At 38.9% G+C, this 15,780-nt stretch overlaps 1 protein-coding gene across 1 annotated transcript in view; it reads right to left on the bottom strand.

Moving 5' to 3' along the window:
* Window positions 1-15,780, bottom strand: part of RP1 (RP1 axonemal microtubule associated) — a 302,959-nt gene that overhangs the window by 27,372 nt on the left and 259,807 nt on the right. Inside the window, exon 27 of the mRNA XM_074386610.1 lies at window positions 6,057-6,276. Within this exon, the coding sequence (XP_074242711.1) occupies window positions 6,057-6,276 (220 nt within the window). The remainder of the gene's footprint in view (window positions 1-6,056; window positions 6,277-15,780) is intronic.

The raw sequence follows: 15,780 nt of genomic DNA, 5'->3' as shown, positions 1-15,780 counted from the left end.
AAATGAGATCTCAGGAACAGATGGCAAATGAGATTCAGCGTTAAGCATGTGCAGACAGTTCAGTTCCAGTCTGCGCTGAAGGTCTGGGATCCAAGACCAACGGAGGCGGTTTGGGACTGCAGCTTCCTGTGCCTCTTGATTGAAAGTACCTATCTGATTGCCGACAAAGAAATACCTGTGGGCTGGGCATAGTGGCTCACCCCTGTAATCCTAGCACCTTGGAAGGCTGCAGCGGGTGGATCACCTGAGGTCAGGAGTTTGAGACCACCCTGGCCAACATGGTGAAACCCCATCTCTACTAAAAATACAAAAATAGATTAGATAGATAGAGAGATAAAATTAAAATACAAAAACTAGCTGGGCATGGTGGCACTACTCAGAAGGCTGAGCCAGGAGAATCATTTGAACCCAGAAGGTAGAGGTTGCAGTGGGCTGAGGTTGCACCACTGCACTCCAGCCTGAGCAAGATTCTGTCTCACACACACAAAAGAAGCATGTCTGAGCCTTAGAGAGAAAAGGGTTGCCACAGTTGGGAAGGGAGGGGAGTTTCTTGCAGTTTTACAGAAAGTTGCAGGGAAAGCGGCACTGGATTAGATTAGAAACCGGAGCACAGATGAAGATCTGGCCATGCAGAGGCCTGGGTGAGGTCTGTGACAGCAGATGGGACAGAAAGGGCAGGGGCCTGAGGGCTATGGGGATGCAAGCCAGAGCCACGAGACAGACAGAGGCTGCAGCTAGGGTGGTGGCGGGACACAAGTAGGTCCTTATAGGACATTGTGATGACTGCCTGTTACTCTTCATAAGTCAGAAAACATCTGGAGGGTTGTAAGCAAAGGAATGACATAATCTGATTGACATTATAAGTGGGTCACTCTGGCTGTGGGGTTGAGAACAGCCTATACTACTCCCAAAGTTCTCTTTGTGATACCAGTGTTCCCATGATACTGCGAAGGAAGGAGGGGAAGGAATGAATTTAGTGTACTGAGTTGCCCTGCTCTGCCGCGCTGCTGGTGGAAACCCCACAGGAGGCTCATGGCCTGGGTTTGCCTGGAAAGGTCTCCACTGACACTGCTCTCCTGAAATAATGATTCAGAGCCCTTCTTTGCTCTCAGAAAAGTCCTGGTTTGGATGGTGAATTAAATGGTAATCATTCTGGTAACAGATGTTATATTTCCCACTTCACAAAGAAAGTAACAGAAATTCAGAAAACCTGGTCACTTGCCCTCATTCACACAGCCAGTGATGGAGACCTGGATTTGAGGCCAGATGCTGTGTGTCTGAGCTACGGTCCTCTCGTGGATGAAAAGGCCTGTATCACTCTGAAGCCCACGTTTTTCCCTCACATATGAGCGAGTACTGTGATAAAGGCTAAGGCATTAAAGAAAGCTTATCCTTTCTTTTTTTTTGGATTTAGCTCAGAAGTTATCTAAAACTTGCTACAGGTTGTCAGCAGGCACTTCAGTTTATTTTCTCATGACTTCAAGTTTTATAAATGCAAACATTGTGACGTAGGCCTATTTCAAATATGATGGTACTTTTATGCATTCTCAGACAGTTATTTCTTGATCTGAAGTAAAGCCCGAAGCATACCACCCGACCACTTGCCAAAGTCTGTCATCAAACATTTCTTCACCCACAGATGTGGCCTCGAACTGCACCTTCCTTTATCATCCATCTCTCCTGGAGAGAGCCTGGAGCCAGAACGTGTGGCAAAGCTGCCATGAGCTGAGTCAGCATTCTTATCAGCCCTGGACATCCCTGCCAGGCCGTTAACTAAAGACTCTTAAGGACAACAAGCCAAGAGCAATCCGCTTCTCCTCCAGGCCGCTCCCCACCAACACCACGGATGGTGAATAAATCAGAGAGAGGCATGGAACAAGCTCCACTTGGCAGTGCTGGCATCTGGGAGGAGATCACTAGGATCCCCCTGGTAATCTAGCTCAGCCCCCAAAGAATGATAACTTATAGACTAGTAGTCTCAAAACCCTTTTCTTTTGCAAACATTCCAGCAATCCTTTGAAAATAAGAGGCAATGTCACAAAATTAATCGGCTCAGAGTGCAAGTGCCAACTGCCTGGAAAACCACTCTTTTTGTGATACTAAATTAAAAAATATCCAACCCTAAAGTGCACCCCTACAACTTTATCCAGCCTGGCAACTCCAAGATAGGTATTAATAGCTTAACAATTTAAAAGTTTCTCCTTATCACTCCTGTTTTTCCCACGGCCAGCTAGAGAATGCTCTCACAGGTGGACAGATAATCCCAAAATATTGAAGGTCAACATTTCCTTCCTTCTCATCTCAAAGCCAAGTCAGGGAAGTATCAGTTCATTGGTGTGAATCCACTGTGGGCTTTCCTTGATGTAATGGGAATAATAAAGGAGCCTCTGGAGGGCACCAAGATGATTTTCCAAAAGATGGTACTCAGCATGCCCAAAACGCTCCTTGGCCACCCATGAGTTTTGATCTCTGTTTAGTTGCTGAATATTGGAGTGTTTTTTTTTCATTTTCTTATTTTAATGATTTTCCCCTAAATGTGCAAATATTTAATTTGGGAAAGGGGCAACTGGATTAATTTGTCACAGCCTGAGAAAAATCAGAAGACTTGGTCAGATTAGCTGTAAATATCATGATTACAATTATATTCTTCTGCTGGAGAAAATACCTTAAGAAATGGTTAGTGTGCTTCAGCTAAGAAATTACCCTCTTTAGGTGGGAAATGCTAATGGATAAAGTTTCATTAGCTAGATTGGAGATAGGATGAAAAAAAGATGCAGGGAAGACATGCTGAGCCTTTATTGCTGCTCAAGTTAAATGGACCCAAAATCAATAGCTCATTTAAGATATAATGTAGTTTCTCTTGGACCTAAAAAAAAAAAAAAAAAAAAAAACTCATACAACTGCCTTTCACATTTTTTTTTCCATGTAACAAATGTGCTCCAATAGAAGCAACTCAAAGAAATACAAAAGAGTTGTTTCCTAGAGTTTAAAGTTGACTTTAAAATAATGCAGCCTTGGCAGATCACCTGAGGTCAGGAGTTCAAGAGTTCAAGCCCAGCCTGGCCTACATGGTGAAACCCCATCTCTACTAAAAATGCAAAAATTAGCTTGGTGAGACGGCTTATGGCTGTAATCTCAGCTATTCAGGAGGCTGGGGCAGGAGAATCGCTTGAACCCAGGAGGCAGATGTTGCAGTCAGCTGAGATCATGCCACTGCACTCCAGTCTGGGCAACAGAAAAAGACTCCATCTCAATAATAATAATAATAGTAATAGTAATCATGCAGCCTTTAAAAATATGACAAATTGAGAAATATCTAATATAGCAGGCCATAAGAGTTCTTCTGTTTCTCATCAGTACCATGGATTTCAACATTTCTAAACATAATTTTTCAAAAGTAGCATGAATTATTGACATGTTAGCAAGGAGGTGAATAGAATAGATAGGTTCTAAGACATGCAGGGTGGAAACCAGAATTCTAAATTTTTTAGGACTCCATTTTTCTCATTTCAGCATCTTCTGGGCATCACTGGATACCACTGCCACCTTTACAGGACCGCAGGACAACTGGAAAGCTCCCTTAGAATCCGGAGCTTTATGATGTGTTAAATGAAATTTTATATGAGAATGCTTTTGCAAACTGTCAAAATATATACATACGAAAAGCATAAGTATTATTCTGCATTTCTCCTTTCAGTAAGCAGGTCTTAGCTCAGATCTTTTTTGCAGTGTCTGAATTAATCAACAAGTATCTGGGGGCACACACCCGTGTGATCTGTGCCATTCTAACAGAGATTGAGAGTATGTGGGGTGGAGCCCCAGCTGGGATATAAGGCTAATCAGCAAGATGCTGGTGTAGAGAAGCCCAGCCCCTCCAGGTAATGGTGGTAACAAGCAGGAGGGGATGGGGCAGGGACAGGGAGGGTTCAAAGAATCACTGAAGTGCTGAGCAAAGACTTCGAGGGGATACTGAAAGGAAGAAACTGATGAGAGGGCAGAAGCGGGGAGTCATTAGACTGAAGATGATAATTAGAGCCATCAAGACAGAATGACTTCTAAGAACCGACCTCTATCTGTATTACCTGGATTTCCTCTGGTGCTTATCACTCCTGGCTCACACTATCCACCTGAGACCTGTTTGTGGGCACGTGTTTACCCTTATCTGCATGGAATGGTCGAATGAGTGGGTATTAAAGATGATGGGATGGTAAACATCTTATGGAGTGCTGGGGCTCTAGGCAGGAAAGAAGACAGGTCTGAAGATGAAAATGTTGTCATTCTTCTGTGTAGAATTAACAACAGAAGTTAGAGGGCGGCTCAAAGGACAGTAAAGAATCAAGCATTTAAACCCACCTATTCAAGGCAAAATGACCAGGTGGAGCCAGTGATATAAAGAGGAAAACTTGGATGAAACAGTCAAAGAACCAGGCTGGTACCATGCGAAGGTCAAGGTTGGAGAGATATTTAACAATGATAATGATGGTAATGGCTAGTATTTCTTGTGGAATTATCACGTGCCAGGAACACTGCTATATACTGTAAGCACACCATTCTAAATATTATAAATGCATTATCTCATGTACTGAAAACAACCCTGTGACATAGGCACTATTTATCACCATTTTACAGACAAGACAATGTTGGCAAAGGGAGGCTAAGTACCTTGCCTAGAGTGACACAGGTAATCACATCACTAAGCCAAGACTTGGTTCCAGAGCTTCTAAGAACCTCTGCTCTTTAAATGAAAGATCAACAGCCTCAGTATCAAATACAGCGGAGAGGTCCAGGATGCTAAGAACACACACACACACTCGTACACACAGACTCTCACACACGCGTCGAGGAATACGAACACACACATACACATACACATACTGTCACATACATGCACACACTCATACACATATATGCACATGCATATGTTCTGTCACACACACATAGGCATACATGCACACACTGAAACACACAAACACATACATGCACACATATACACAAACATATACATATCCCAGCACTTTGGGAGGCCAAGGCGGGTGGATCACCAGGTCAAGAGATCCATCCTGGCCAACATGGTGAAACCCCATGTCTACTAAAAAAATACAAAAACTAGCTGGGCGTGGTGGTGCACACCTGTAGTCCCAGCTACTTGGGAAGCTGAGGCAGGAGAATTGCTTGAACCCGGGAGGCGGAGGTTGCAGTGAGCAGGGATTGTACCACTGCACTCCAGCCTGGCGCCTGGAGATGAAGAGAAACTCTGTCTCAAAAAAAAAAAAAAAGACTGAAAAAAAAATCATTTAATTCTGAACAAAGAGGCCATCAGTACCCATTGAGAAATAATGTTTTCTCTCCAGTGGTAGAGGCAGAAGGAAGGTAGTTATCAGAGACACAGGGAATGGACAGAGAAAATTAAGACATTGCGTGAGTTCGCTTTCAAGCAAAAAAGACAAGACAATCAGTAAGGGAATTCAGGTTCTCCAAAGTTCATGATCGCTGGCATTTGTTAACATAATTAGCTAAGAAGAAAGTCACATTTAAATGGGTAGCAAAGCGTCTTACAGAAAGATGAGTTGAGCACACGCGTCTATTCTTGGATATACATTGTCACCTTTGAACAGACATCCTCGTGTTAATCCTGAAGCCTAATGTTCTAAATCAGGGGTGGCCAAACACCGTGTGGCCCCTAAGCCAGCTCTACCAGCCACTTGTTTCTTTCTGTACAGGCCAGGAGCTAGAATGCTTTTTATTTTCTTAATGATTAAAAAATTCAAAACCAGAGCACTATTTCTTAACAAATAAACGTTATATGAAACTCCAATTTCAGAGTCTATGCATAAAGTTCTTTAGCGTACAGCCACATAATTGGTTTCCATATTATCTATAGCTGCCATCTCACTACACTGGCAGAGTTGAGCAGTTTTGGCAGAGACGTTGTAGCCCAAAAAGTGTGAGTTATTTAGGGTCTGGTCCTTTATAGAAAAAGGTGCCAGCCCCTGTTCTAAATCATCTCAATTATTGTAATTTTCAATACATATCACAAAGGAAATGAAATGATATACCTGGCAAAGGTGCTCTCTTAGTTCCCATGATGGGTATTTCCTTCCATAGATCTCCATCATTTTCATTCTCAGCTATCCAGGAATCAACAGGGAAACAAAACCGCTCATATGTGGCTATATTTTCAAGTATAACTTCTTCCAGATACCACCTGGGATTCTTTCCAGTGTTATCATGTCCAATACGTATTTTATAGATTTCACCAATATCTTTGAGATTAATCTGTAACACAAAAAAAGGCAAATAAAACTCCCTACATCTCCAATTTTCAAATTCATATTCAATTTTGAACTCAATACCTACAATTTTTTTTTATTATAAATACTCCTTACTAATTTCCCTTAGAACCAGTTACTTCAGGGCCAGGCACAATGGTTCACACCTATAATCCCAGCACTCTGGGAGCCTGAGGTAGGCGGCTCACCTGAGGTCAGCAGTTCGAGACCAGCCTGACCAACATGGAGAAACTTCGTTTCTACTAAAAATACAAACATTTGCTGGGTATGGTGGTGGCCACCTGTAATCCCAGCTACTCGGGAGGCTGAGGCAGGAGAATTGCTTGAACCCAGGAGACGGAGGTTGTGGTGAGCTGAGATTGTGCCATTGCACTCCAGCCTGGGAGGCAAGAGCAAAACTCTATCTCAAAAAAAAAGAAAGAAAGAAAGAAAGAAAGAACCAGTTACTTCTAACACCATGATATGGTGAAGCGTGTATCTACTGAACATGGAAAAACCAATAGATTAAATCCAGCTAGTTTTTATTACATCCTTTCTTTTAGCAACTCACCATTTACTATCTTACAGTATACATATTTTATTCTAATTATCATTACACACTATTCATTCAGTGGTTAGACCTGAAGAATAAGACAATCTAATGCTCTGGTGTTAAGGCTGAATCTTCCCATTAAAGTGAGATCCTGAGGAAGAGACCATATGTACACCTAGATTTAAACTAGGGTTCAAGCAGTTCTACAACAGTGTTGGTAATGTGGTTGTATTCCTTTGCACCCCTGTAGAACACATAATTAATCAGTACAACAAATATCCTAAGGTATATTATTCAGAATAAGCAATATTTTTCTTTTGAAAATTCCTACAAGGGTCATGTGAAAAAAATTGATCAATTATGTACTACATTCGTTTTCAATTTCTGCTGTAACAAATTACCACAGATTTAATTACTTAAAATAAGACTCATTTATTATCTTCCAATTAATTCCATGAGTCAGAAGTCCGGGCACCACGTGGCTCAGTTGAGCCTCTGCTTAAGACCCCACAGGCTGAGATCAAGGCACTAGGTGGGCTGGGCTCCTCCTTGGAGGCTCTGGGGAAGCTTCTGCTTCCAAGCTTATTCACGCTGTTGGCAGGATCCTGTTCCTTGCGGCTGGAGGATTGAGGTCCCTGTTTCCTCAACATGTGGCCCTCTTCATCTCCAAGTTACCAAGGGCATGTCAAACCCTTCTTATGCTTGGAATTTCTGCTACCATTGGGAGAAAAATGTGGGCTTTTAGAGGCATAAATGACTTAGAATATATGAGCCCACTTTATAGAGCCCACCTCTATAAACCAGAATAATCTTCCTATTTTAAGGTCAGCTGATTAGTAACCTTAATTACATCTGCAAAATCTATTTGCCATGGAACATAACATAGTCATAAGAGTAACAACAGGGCCAAAGATCATGAGGCCAAAATGCTGACTGTCACATACTATAATTAGAAACACTTTAATCTGCCTTGGTATTTCATCTGTCCTCACCCCACAGCGACCTGCAACATCTTTTCTCCCTTTGGTATGACCATAAATGGTCCCCAGTTACGCAGACCTGCTACCTTTTTCTACTAAAATATTTTTCTTGGTAATATAATCTTGGGTTGTCATATTGGTGATAATTGTTCTGAACAAATTCTGTCTTGTAGTCAAAATGCTCTCTAGTCTAGGTGCACAGAGACAGAATTCATCACAGTCGAGCTAATAGTTGGTCCTGTCCTATTATTTCTAGAAAAATGTGATTATAGGAAGTCTACCACATAGAAAAAAATGTTAACATTGGTGCTTAGTTCAGATAAGTACAAGACTCCTAAAATCCTTCTCAAAGTTACTGATAGAAGGAAATATGATAGAAATCAGTAGCCATGTTCCAATACGCACCCTAAGGCAAAATAACATGGTCTCTACAACCTCAGGTTTTGAAATCAGACAGATGTGAGTCAGAAAGTTAGTTCCTTGTGCGCTGGCTGGCTGTGTGCACTGCAGCAAGTTTTTCAACCTCTCTACGCTTCAGTGCCCCCATCTACACATGACAATAGTACCAATCTTACGAAGTATGATAGAAGTCAATAGATATAGCAGCTATTGCTTTATTAGTCAGAATTTTGTACTAATAACAAAAAGAAATGGTATAAATCTATCTAATCTAAAAACAGGACAGAAAACGGATCCAAGCACTCACAGAAGGGAACTAAAACTAGGGTTTGGCTATCAAAAGTAAAATTTAAAATTGATAAACCCTGTGTCTAATTCTGTTGGTAATTTACAAATATAGTTGTAAATGATAACTGAATTGTGTCATGGTATAGAAACTAAATTATCCATAGATTGTGCATGCCTGGGTTAGCCAAGCAGATGCAGAACCAAAATGACTGTATTATAACATGGCTAGTGCTATAGACTGCTTCCAAATTGCTTCTAACATATTAGTCAGATTAGTTTGGAACTGTTAGTTCTGGTTTAATCAACCTGAGTCACTTCAGGTTTAGTCAAACAAAAATGTAATATGCCTAGAAATTGTTCTTGCACATAACTGTTTTTAGTTTCTACCTTTAACTTCCTACATTTGAAAACACACAGAAAAGGACAGTGTTCCCAAAATGTAGAATGGTTTTCCTCATAAACACGGGCCATGTCACTGCTCAGTTATTCTCCATAAAGAGAATTATGCTCAAAATTGTACATAGTCATATATAGCCATAGGTTAAGATGAATTTTATGTTTTGAGATGGAGTCTTGCTCTGTCACCAGGCTGGAGTGCAATGGCACAATCTCGTCTCACCGCAACCTCCAACTTCCAGATTCAAGTAATTCTCTTGTCTCAGCCTCTGAGTAGCTGGGACTAGAGGCGTGTGTCACCACCCAGCTAATTTTTGTGTTTTACATAGAGACAGGGTTTAAACATGTTGGCTAGGATAGGCTCGATCTCTTGAGCTCATATTTCAGTCACCTCAGCCTCCCAAAGTGCTGGAATTACAGGTGTGCACCACCACCCTCGGCCATAAAATTGTTCTTAATCAGAGGACCAAAGCAGCCTATGCACTGAGAGCCACAGGGTCAGAAAGAGAGAGGTAGAAGAAATATGGAAATAAAGTCCATTCCCATTGCACTAATGTTGTATACTGAAAATGGAAATAGTACCAATAAACTCTCATTACATAACCAGAACCTGAAGACAGAATAATTATCTGAAAATATCTGATTTGGGTGGTTGAAATTATTAACAAAACGGAGTTAAATCTACACTGAATTTAAGGAAGAAAATAAAGCACTTTGTATATCCATCACAGTTTTTAATAATTCTACTTATTGCATGCAATACTCCAGAAGTTAAGTGTGTGGTAAGTAGATCAGATCATTTAAATATTTAACAAGTTCTGACAAACACTTCTAAGCAAGCATATAAACAGATATCAAAATTCATATGGGAAGACAGAGATGAGAATGAACTCAATCAATTCAGAGATAAGTAAGCAAAGCAGAGGTAGAAGAAAACCATGGTGACATGATTCAGTGAAAGCACCAGAGGTAGCAAAGGATCTGAACTTAGAAGAATACGTAGAGTGTCTGCGAAAGAGAGAAGATGGGAACCAGCATGAGCAAAAGAAAGAGGAATGAACGTGCTTATCGAGTCTGGGTGAATTGTTCTGGAAAATTTAAATTTTAAAATTGTATTATTTCTGTTTGAACAAAGTCTAATATACTTTCAGGTGTGATAGGCACTTAACAGATATAAATGCTGCCGCTAAGAAGTCAACCTGGAAGAGGTGTTGTTGCGGCTGCGGGGTGTGGGAATGTCCAGCTTAACACCTGAGGGTACAGGTTTGGGGCAGAGGGACCCGTGTGCAAACCCAGGCACTGAGACTTGCTGGCACCAGGATGTTGGGCAAGTTATATCATCTCTCTATACTTCAGTTTCCTCATCTACATAATGAGGTCATAAACAGCCATTTTGCTAGAAGGTTGCCAGGATGAGTGACACATTACAGGATCCCCCTATCCTTGGGAGGTGTACTTGGAGTGTCCAAAACCAAGGATAGTACAACACCATATATATATATATATATATATATATATATATATATTATGTGTTCTTCTATATGTACGTGCTTATAATAAAGTTCAGTTTATAAGTTAGACACAGCAGGAGATTAACAACCAAAAATAATAATAAAATAGAACAATTATAACAATATGCCAGCATTACCATTCTGGAACTTTGGGGCTATTATAAAGTAAAATAAGGTTGATGTGAATGCAAGCGCGGTGATACCACCAGAGTGGATCTGATAGCCCAGAGGGCTGCTAAAGGGCTAACCAGCGGGTAGCAGACACAGCATGGACACACTCCTCAAAGGGATGATCCCATCCTGGGCAGGATGGAGTGGGATGGTGTGAGATTCCATCTCATTACTCAGAATGGAATGCACTTTAAAATGTATGAATTGTTTATTTCTAGAATTTTTCGTTTAATGTTTTTGAACTATGATTGATCTCAGGTAACTGAAACCACAGAAAACAAAAGTGCAGAGAAGGGGCGCCTACTGGATATCAATCGGCAAAACTGGAAAAATACCTGCATATTAGGTACTTGATAAATGGGGGTGATCATAGTAATCATTCTTACCATCATTAAAGGGGATCAGAGGATGAAGGTCATGAATACCATAAGAGAAAGACACTAGACAACATCGACATTCATTCCACAGACATTTTGCTTTTCCCCGCCTTTGACCCTCCAGCACTGAGGTACGTGTTCAAGTGGGAGGAGGAGAGACGTTAAAGGGACCAGTCCTCTCTATCCACGATGTCCTCGGTGTCTCCGCCCTCCCCCCACCCCCAGCACAGCCTGGGCTCTGAAGGGGTTTTCTCCCCAGCATGGAATTCCCAATGAAAGGTTAGTCTTAACTAGAAGAGCCTCCATTTATGGGGAGCAGGGCATGAGAGGAAAAGCACAGAGCCTGTCATCAGAAAATCTGGCTGGAGGTCTGCATCTTCTCACCTCCCTTCACATCCCTGAGTCTCAAGTCCCTGTTTAGGAAAACAAGGCTTTTGTAAGGACCCACTTAGATAATCTTGCAAAAATGCTCTGTAATCTGTACACTGGCATTCCTCGTAGGTCTTAGAACAGACCACAGGTTAAACAGGTGTGGAGAGGCTTCTGCGGAATAACCAGAAGGACTCACATTGGTAACTGGGTTCGCAGCACCATGGATCTTCTCTTCCAGCCCACTTAATTGAAATAGTTGGAAAGTTAGACAATCATTTGAGGACTACTCAAGAAAGAATTTAAAGATTGTCACAGAAAAGGACATTTTCACTTGTTAATGTAAATAAAAATATTATTAGTGTGAAAAATCCAGAAAACATTCTCCAAGTTAAAAAATCAATGAAACACATTCCCTTTTCAAATTCTACAGTAAAATACCTATTTCACATTTCAAAAATGGAGGCTTTTTTATACAAATATTCCACAGCATACTAGAGGATGGTCAAATACAGAAGTAAAAAGAAATAACCTGCATTTCCAAGGCAAACGACATGATCTGTGAATATTCATACAAGCAGCTTTTTGGAAAAAAATTCCTCTTTGGGCAACTACTTTTAGATGTAACCCTTAACTGAGACATTTTTGCCCATGTAACGATTGCCTGGCTGAATTTTTCTAACCAGGATACCCTAGATCCACGTGAAAATTTAGCATTTTTTCAATAAATGGTAAGTAAGTTATTTTTACTTACAAGCAAATTTCATGTTTGCAAAGTCTGTATCCTCTGTTTAAGACACTTTCATAAGTTGAAAAAACACACTGGAACACCAATTAGCTTTGTGATCACTGAATTCCATCTGGGGCATTTTAACTCAGAGACTCAAGTCATCTAGGACAGCTCATTTTACAAATTGATTGCCCTTCAAGGAAATACTACAGCTTTCAACTCAGGGCAGGAATATAGAAGTATAGACCAGAAACTCAAGTTCTAACAAGTTAGAAACACTAAAAATTGTTAGGGTAAATTTTAAGAGGAAGCAACACCAAAAAACAAAAACAAAAACAAAAAACCTCCCAAAGCATAGACAATTTGTTACATTACACAACATGAAAATATGATACTCTTTTGTTATACACATCCTGGGTAAAAATTCCTCATGAAACAACTGAAAAATAAAACTTTCCTGGCTTAATGAGTAAATGATACTTAGATTTTTAAAAAAGGGTATAAGGGCTTTATGGTCGAGAATTCAGGTTTCCTTCTGAAACTAAACAGGGGTCACTGGTTTAAAAAATGTTTTATTCTTTAGTCTTGGTGTCATTCACAAAGCTGAGTTCAAAAGCGCTTTTCTCAAAAATCTTAAAAGGCTTCAAGAGTCTAAGTGATCCCAGATTCTAGTGAGTTTTTCCCTGTACAACATGTTCTCCTAGTCCCGAGCCCCTGATTCTGACCTTGACTTTCAGAGGGAGCAGATATCTCACACATTTGATTATCTACAGTAACAATGCCTCTGAAGATTTAGTAGCTACTATCTCTAAATAAAATTCTGGGTACCTTAAATACCCTTGTCTTACTTTCTTGAGAAAATTTAAACTTAAGAGTTAAGTTTCAGTCTTACATCTTCAGCTTTAAGTCCTTTGTTCATTTTTAGCATTCCCTGCTAGACCCTTAACTCCTTGAGGACCTCAGCAGAGAATAGAGTGCTTTAAACATTTGTTAAAGTTTAACATAAATCATATAGCTAGAGCTTTTTTTTTTTCATTTCATGTATTTTCTTCATTCTCTTCGGCTTCTATCAAAATTTTGGTGGGCATACAAATCTGATAATAATTTGCAAAGTTGTGATGATTTGTTAAAATCTTTTTCTTAAAGTATCTGAGCACCAGTAACTCGGAAAAGGCTCTTACTAACACTTTGACACTTTTGTTTCTTTTTTTTTTTTAATTTAACAATAACAGCTTGTAATCCAATTAATTGCTATTTAAATGAATGAAAAAACATGGCTTTTATTTTGTTATGCAATCTAGATTTTCAACAGTGAATGATTTCTATCGGAAAATGAAGTCCTGATATCTTTATGAAGGAGTAGTATGATTAAGGTCAAAGCCAAGGTCTCCTAATACGGATCTTTAACTTTTTCTAACATAGCTGTCATATTCTTCTGGATTTTAAAATAAATTTTGATACATCCTGGCAAACTATAAATGGATTGTAATCACTTCTTTATGTAGGTTCCACTTTTATTCAAGAAGGGTAACTTTTTTTGACCTAACTTTTGAGCAACAACAATAATAAATTCTCCTTGAGGGCACTGTAAAACAAACAAAGCAGGCAGGAAAACCAGGGATTTGACCTTAAATGAGAGGGAAAAAAAAAAAAACCTTACCCTTGAAAAGCCAATATCTATATTTGTATAGCTTTTTGCCTGAGGGCATTTCCAATTCTACGAGAAACAAGGAGGCTAAAACTCAAGCAGAAATGTAGTCTAATCTGCTGAAGAATGAGAAAAATGAATGTGAAACTAACTTGGAACTACCAGAGTAGCTAGAAATTAAGAGGGGAGATCACAGAAAGGAGGGAACCAAAGTGAGTGAGCCCCCAAATATGTATGTAAATGCAAGTCAAACCCTAGACCAATGACTACACTATTCACACACAGTATGACTGCAAGGAGCTCAGAGAGAAAACAAGTCAGAAGCCTCAAATAACTGAGTGGCAATTCCAGCTATTACTTACCACAAATGACTTAAGGGAAAGACTTTAAAGTTTGAGTTACACCAAGTTATAAAAGCATGATATATTTCCAAGAATTTCCATCAAATCCCCAGAAGTACCATGCATTAGAAATGACAACTACATCTCTTTAGCAAAAAGATTCTCTCAAGACTAAGGATAAAGCTCAGATAGCCCTGTCTTAACAAGGTATAAAAACAAACCTCTACATTCAAGGTGATCTACAAATTAACAGCACTCTATATTCTTCAGAAGACTATAACAGAATCCAGAGTTACTTCACTATTATCCACAAGGTCTAGTATGCAATCAAAATTACTAGACATATGAACAAACTGCACAATGTCAATTTAAAAAAAGAGCTAATAAAAATAGACCGGCAAATAACATGGACGTTGGAATTAGCAGGCAAGTATATTAAAATATAGTAAATATGCCATATAATCCATAAGAAAATATCTCTTTATGTTGAGTAAAGAGATAAGCATTGTCAAGAGCTATCTAGAAAATAGAAAAAAAAAAGTGAAAATCTTAGATCTAAAATATACAATAAATGAAATAATAATTAATGGAATAAAAAACCAATTGGACACACAAAAAAAGTTAGTAAACTTGAGGACAGTTAATAAAAATCCATATTGAAATACACAATAAAAAATTAGTAAAACAATTTAACAGCACCTCAGCAACCTATGAGACAGTATCAATTAAACTAAAAAATATATAATTAGACTCCTGGAAGGAAAAAAGAGATTGAATAGAGGAGAAGAAAGAAACTTAAGTATTTATTAAAATTTTCCAATTTTGACCCAAAACAGCAACCCATGGAAAAAGCAATCATAGGGAATCTCAAGCAAGATATATATAAAGAAACACACCTAGACAGATCATAGTAACTGGTGAAAAGGAAAGAAAAATTCTTAAAAGCAGCCAAAGAAAAATACTATTTTTATATAGGAGAATAGTAATAAGAATAGCTGCTATTTTTTGTTTTAGAAATAATGCAGGCCAGAATACAATGAAGCATCTTTTAAGTTCTAAGAACAACTTAACATTAATTCAAAAATCAAGCTAAGAAAATTTATAACTAGCAAACTTGTATTACAAAAAATTCAAAGAGAAGTTCTTCAGGTTCCAGAGGAGTAATACAAGGTGGACATGTAAACGCATAGCTAGAAAAGAGAAGCATGGATATAGTAAATATACTACACATAAAAGGGTATATATGAAACACAATTTTTCCTCTTCCGTTAAATTTTACACAAATCAATGGACTGTTTGAAGCAAATATAATGAGGAATAGGACTTTTATGTTTTATGGGGTTTGTTATTTATGTAAAAAAAATAAAATACATAACAATAATAGCACAAGGGATTAAAGGCATATGAATGGGATAGCGCTTTTTGAAGTTTATTATATTACATGTGATAAGAATGCATATTGTAATGTGTACATAAACCACTAAAAACCCAAAAGAGGCACAGTTAATCAGCCAAAGGAGAAGATACTATTGAACGATACAAAATAAAAAGAAACAATAAGTTATCCCAAAATGAGAAAGAAAGGAGAAACAAAATAATGTAAGATTGAGATATCCCGAATATATAAAGAATTCTAAAAAGAACAATAAGGGGCAGCCACTATGGGAAAATATTTGGCAGTTCTCATCAAACTAAACATAGTATCACTATGTGATTCAACACTGCACTGCCGGGTATATACCCAAAAG

This window comes from Saimiri boliviensis, chromosome 15 (assembly GCF_048565385.1).
Source record: "Saimiri boliviensis isolate mSaiBol1 chromosome 15, mSaiBol1.pri, whole genome shotgun sequence".
NCBI lineage: Eukaryota > Metazoa > Chordata > Mammalia > Primates > Cebidae > Saimiri > Saimiri boliviensis.
The sequence above is the reverse complement of the archived record's forward strand: the minus strand, read 5'-3'. Positions and strand labels throughout refer to the sequence as shown.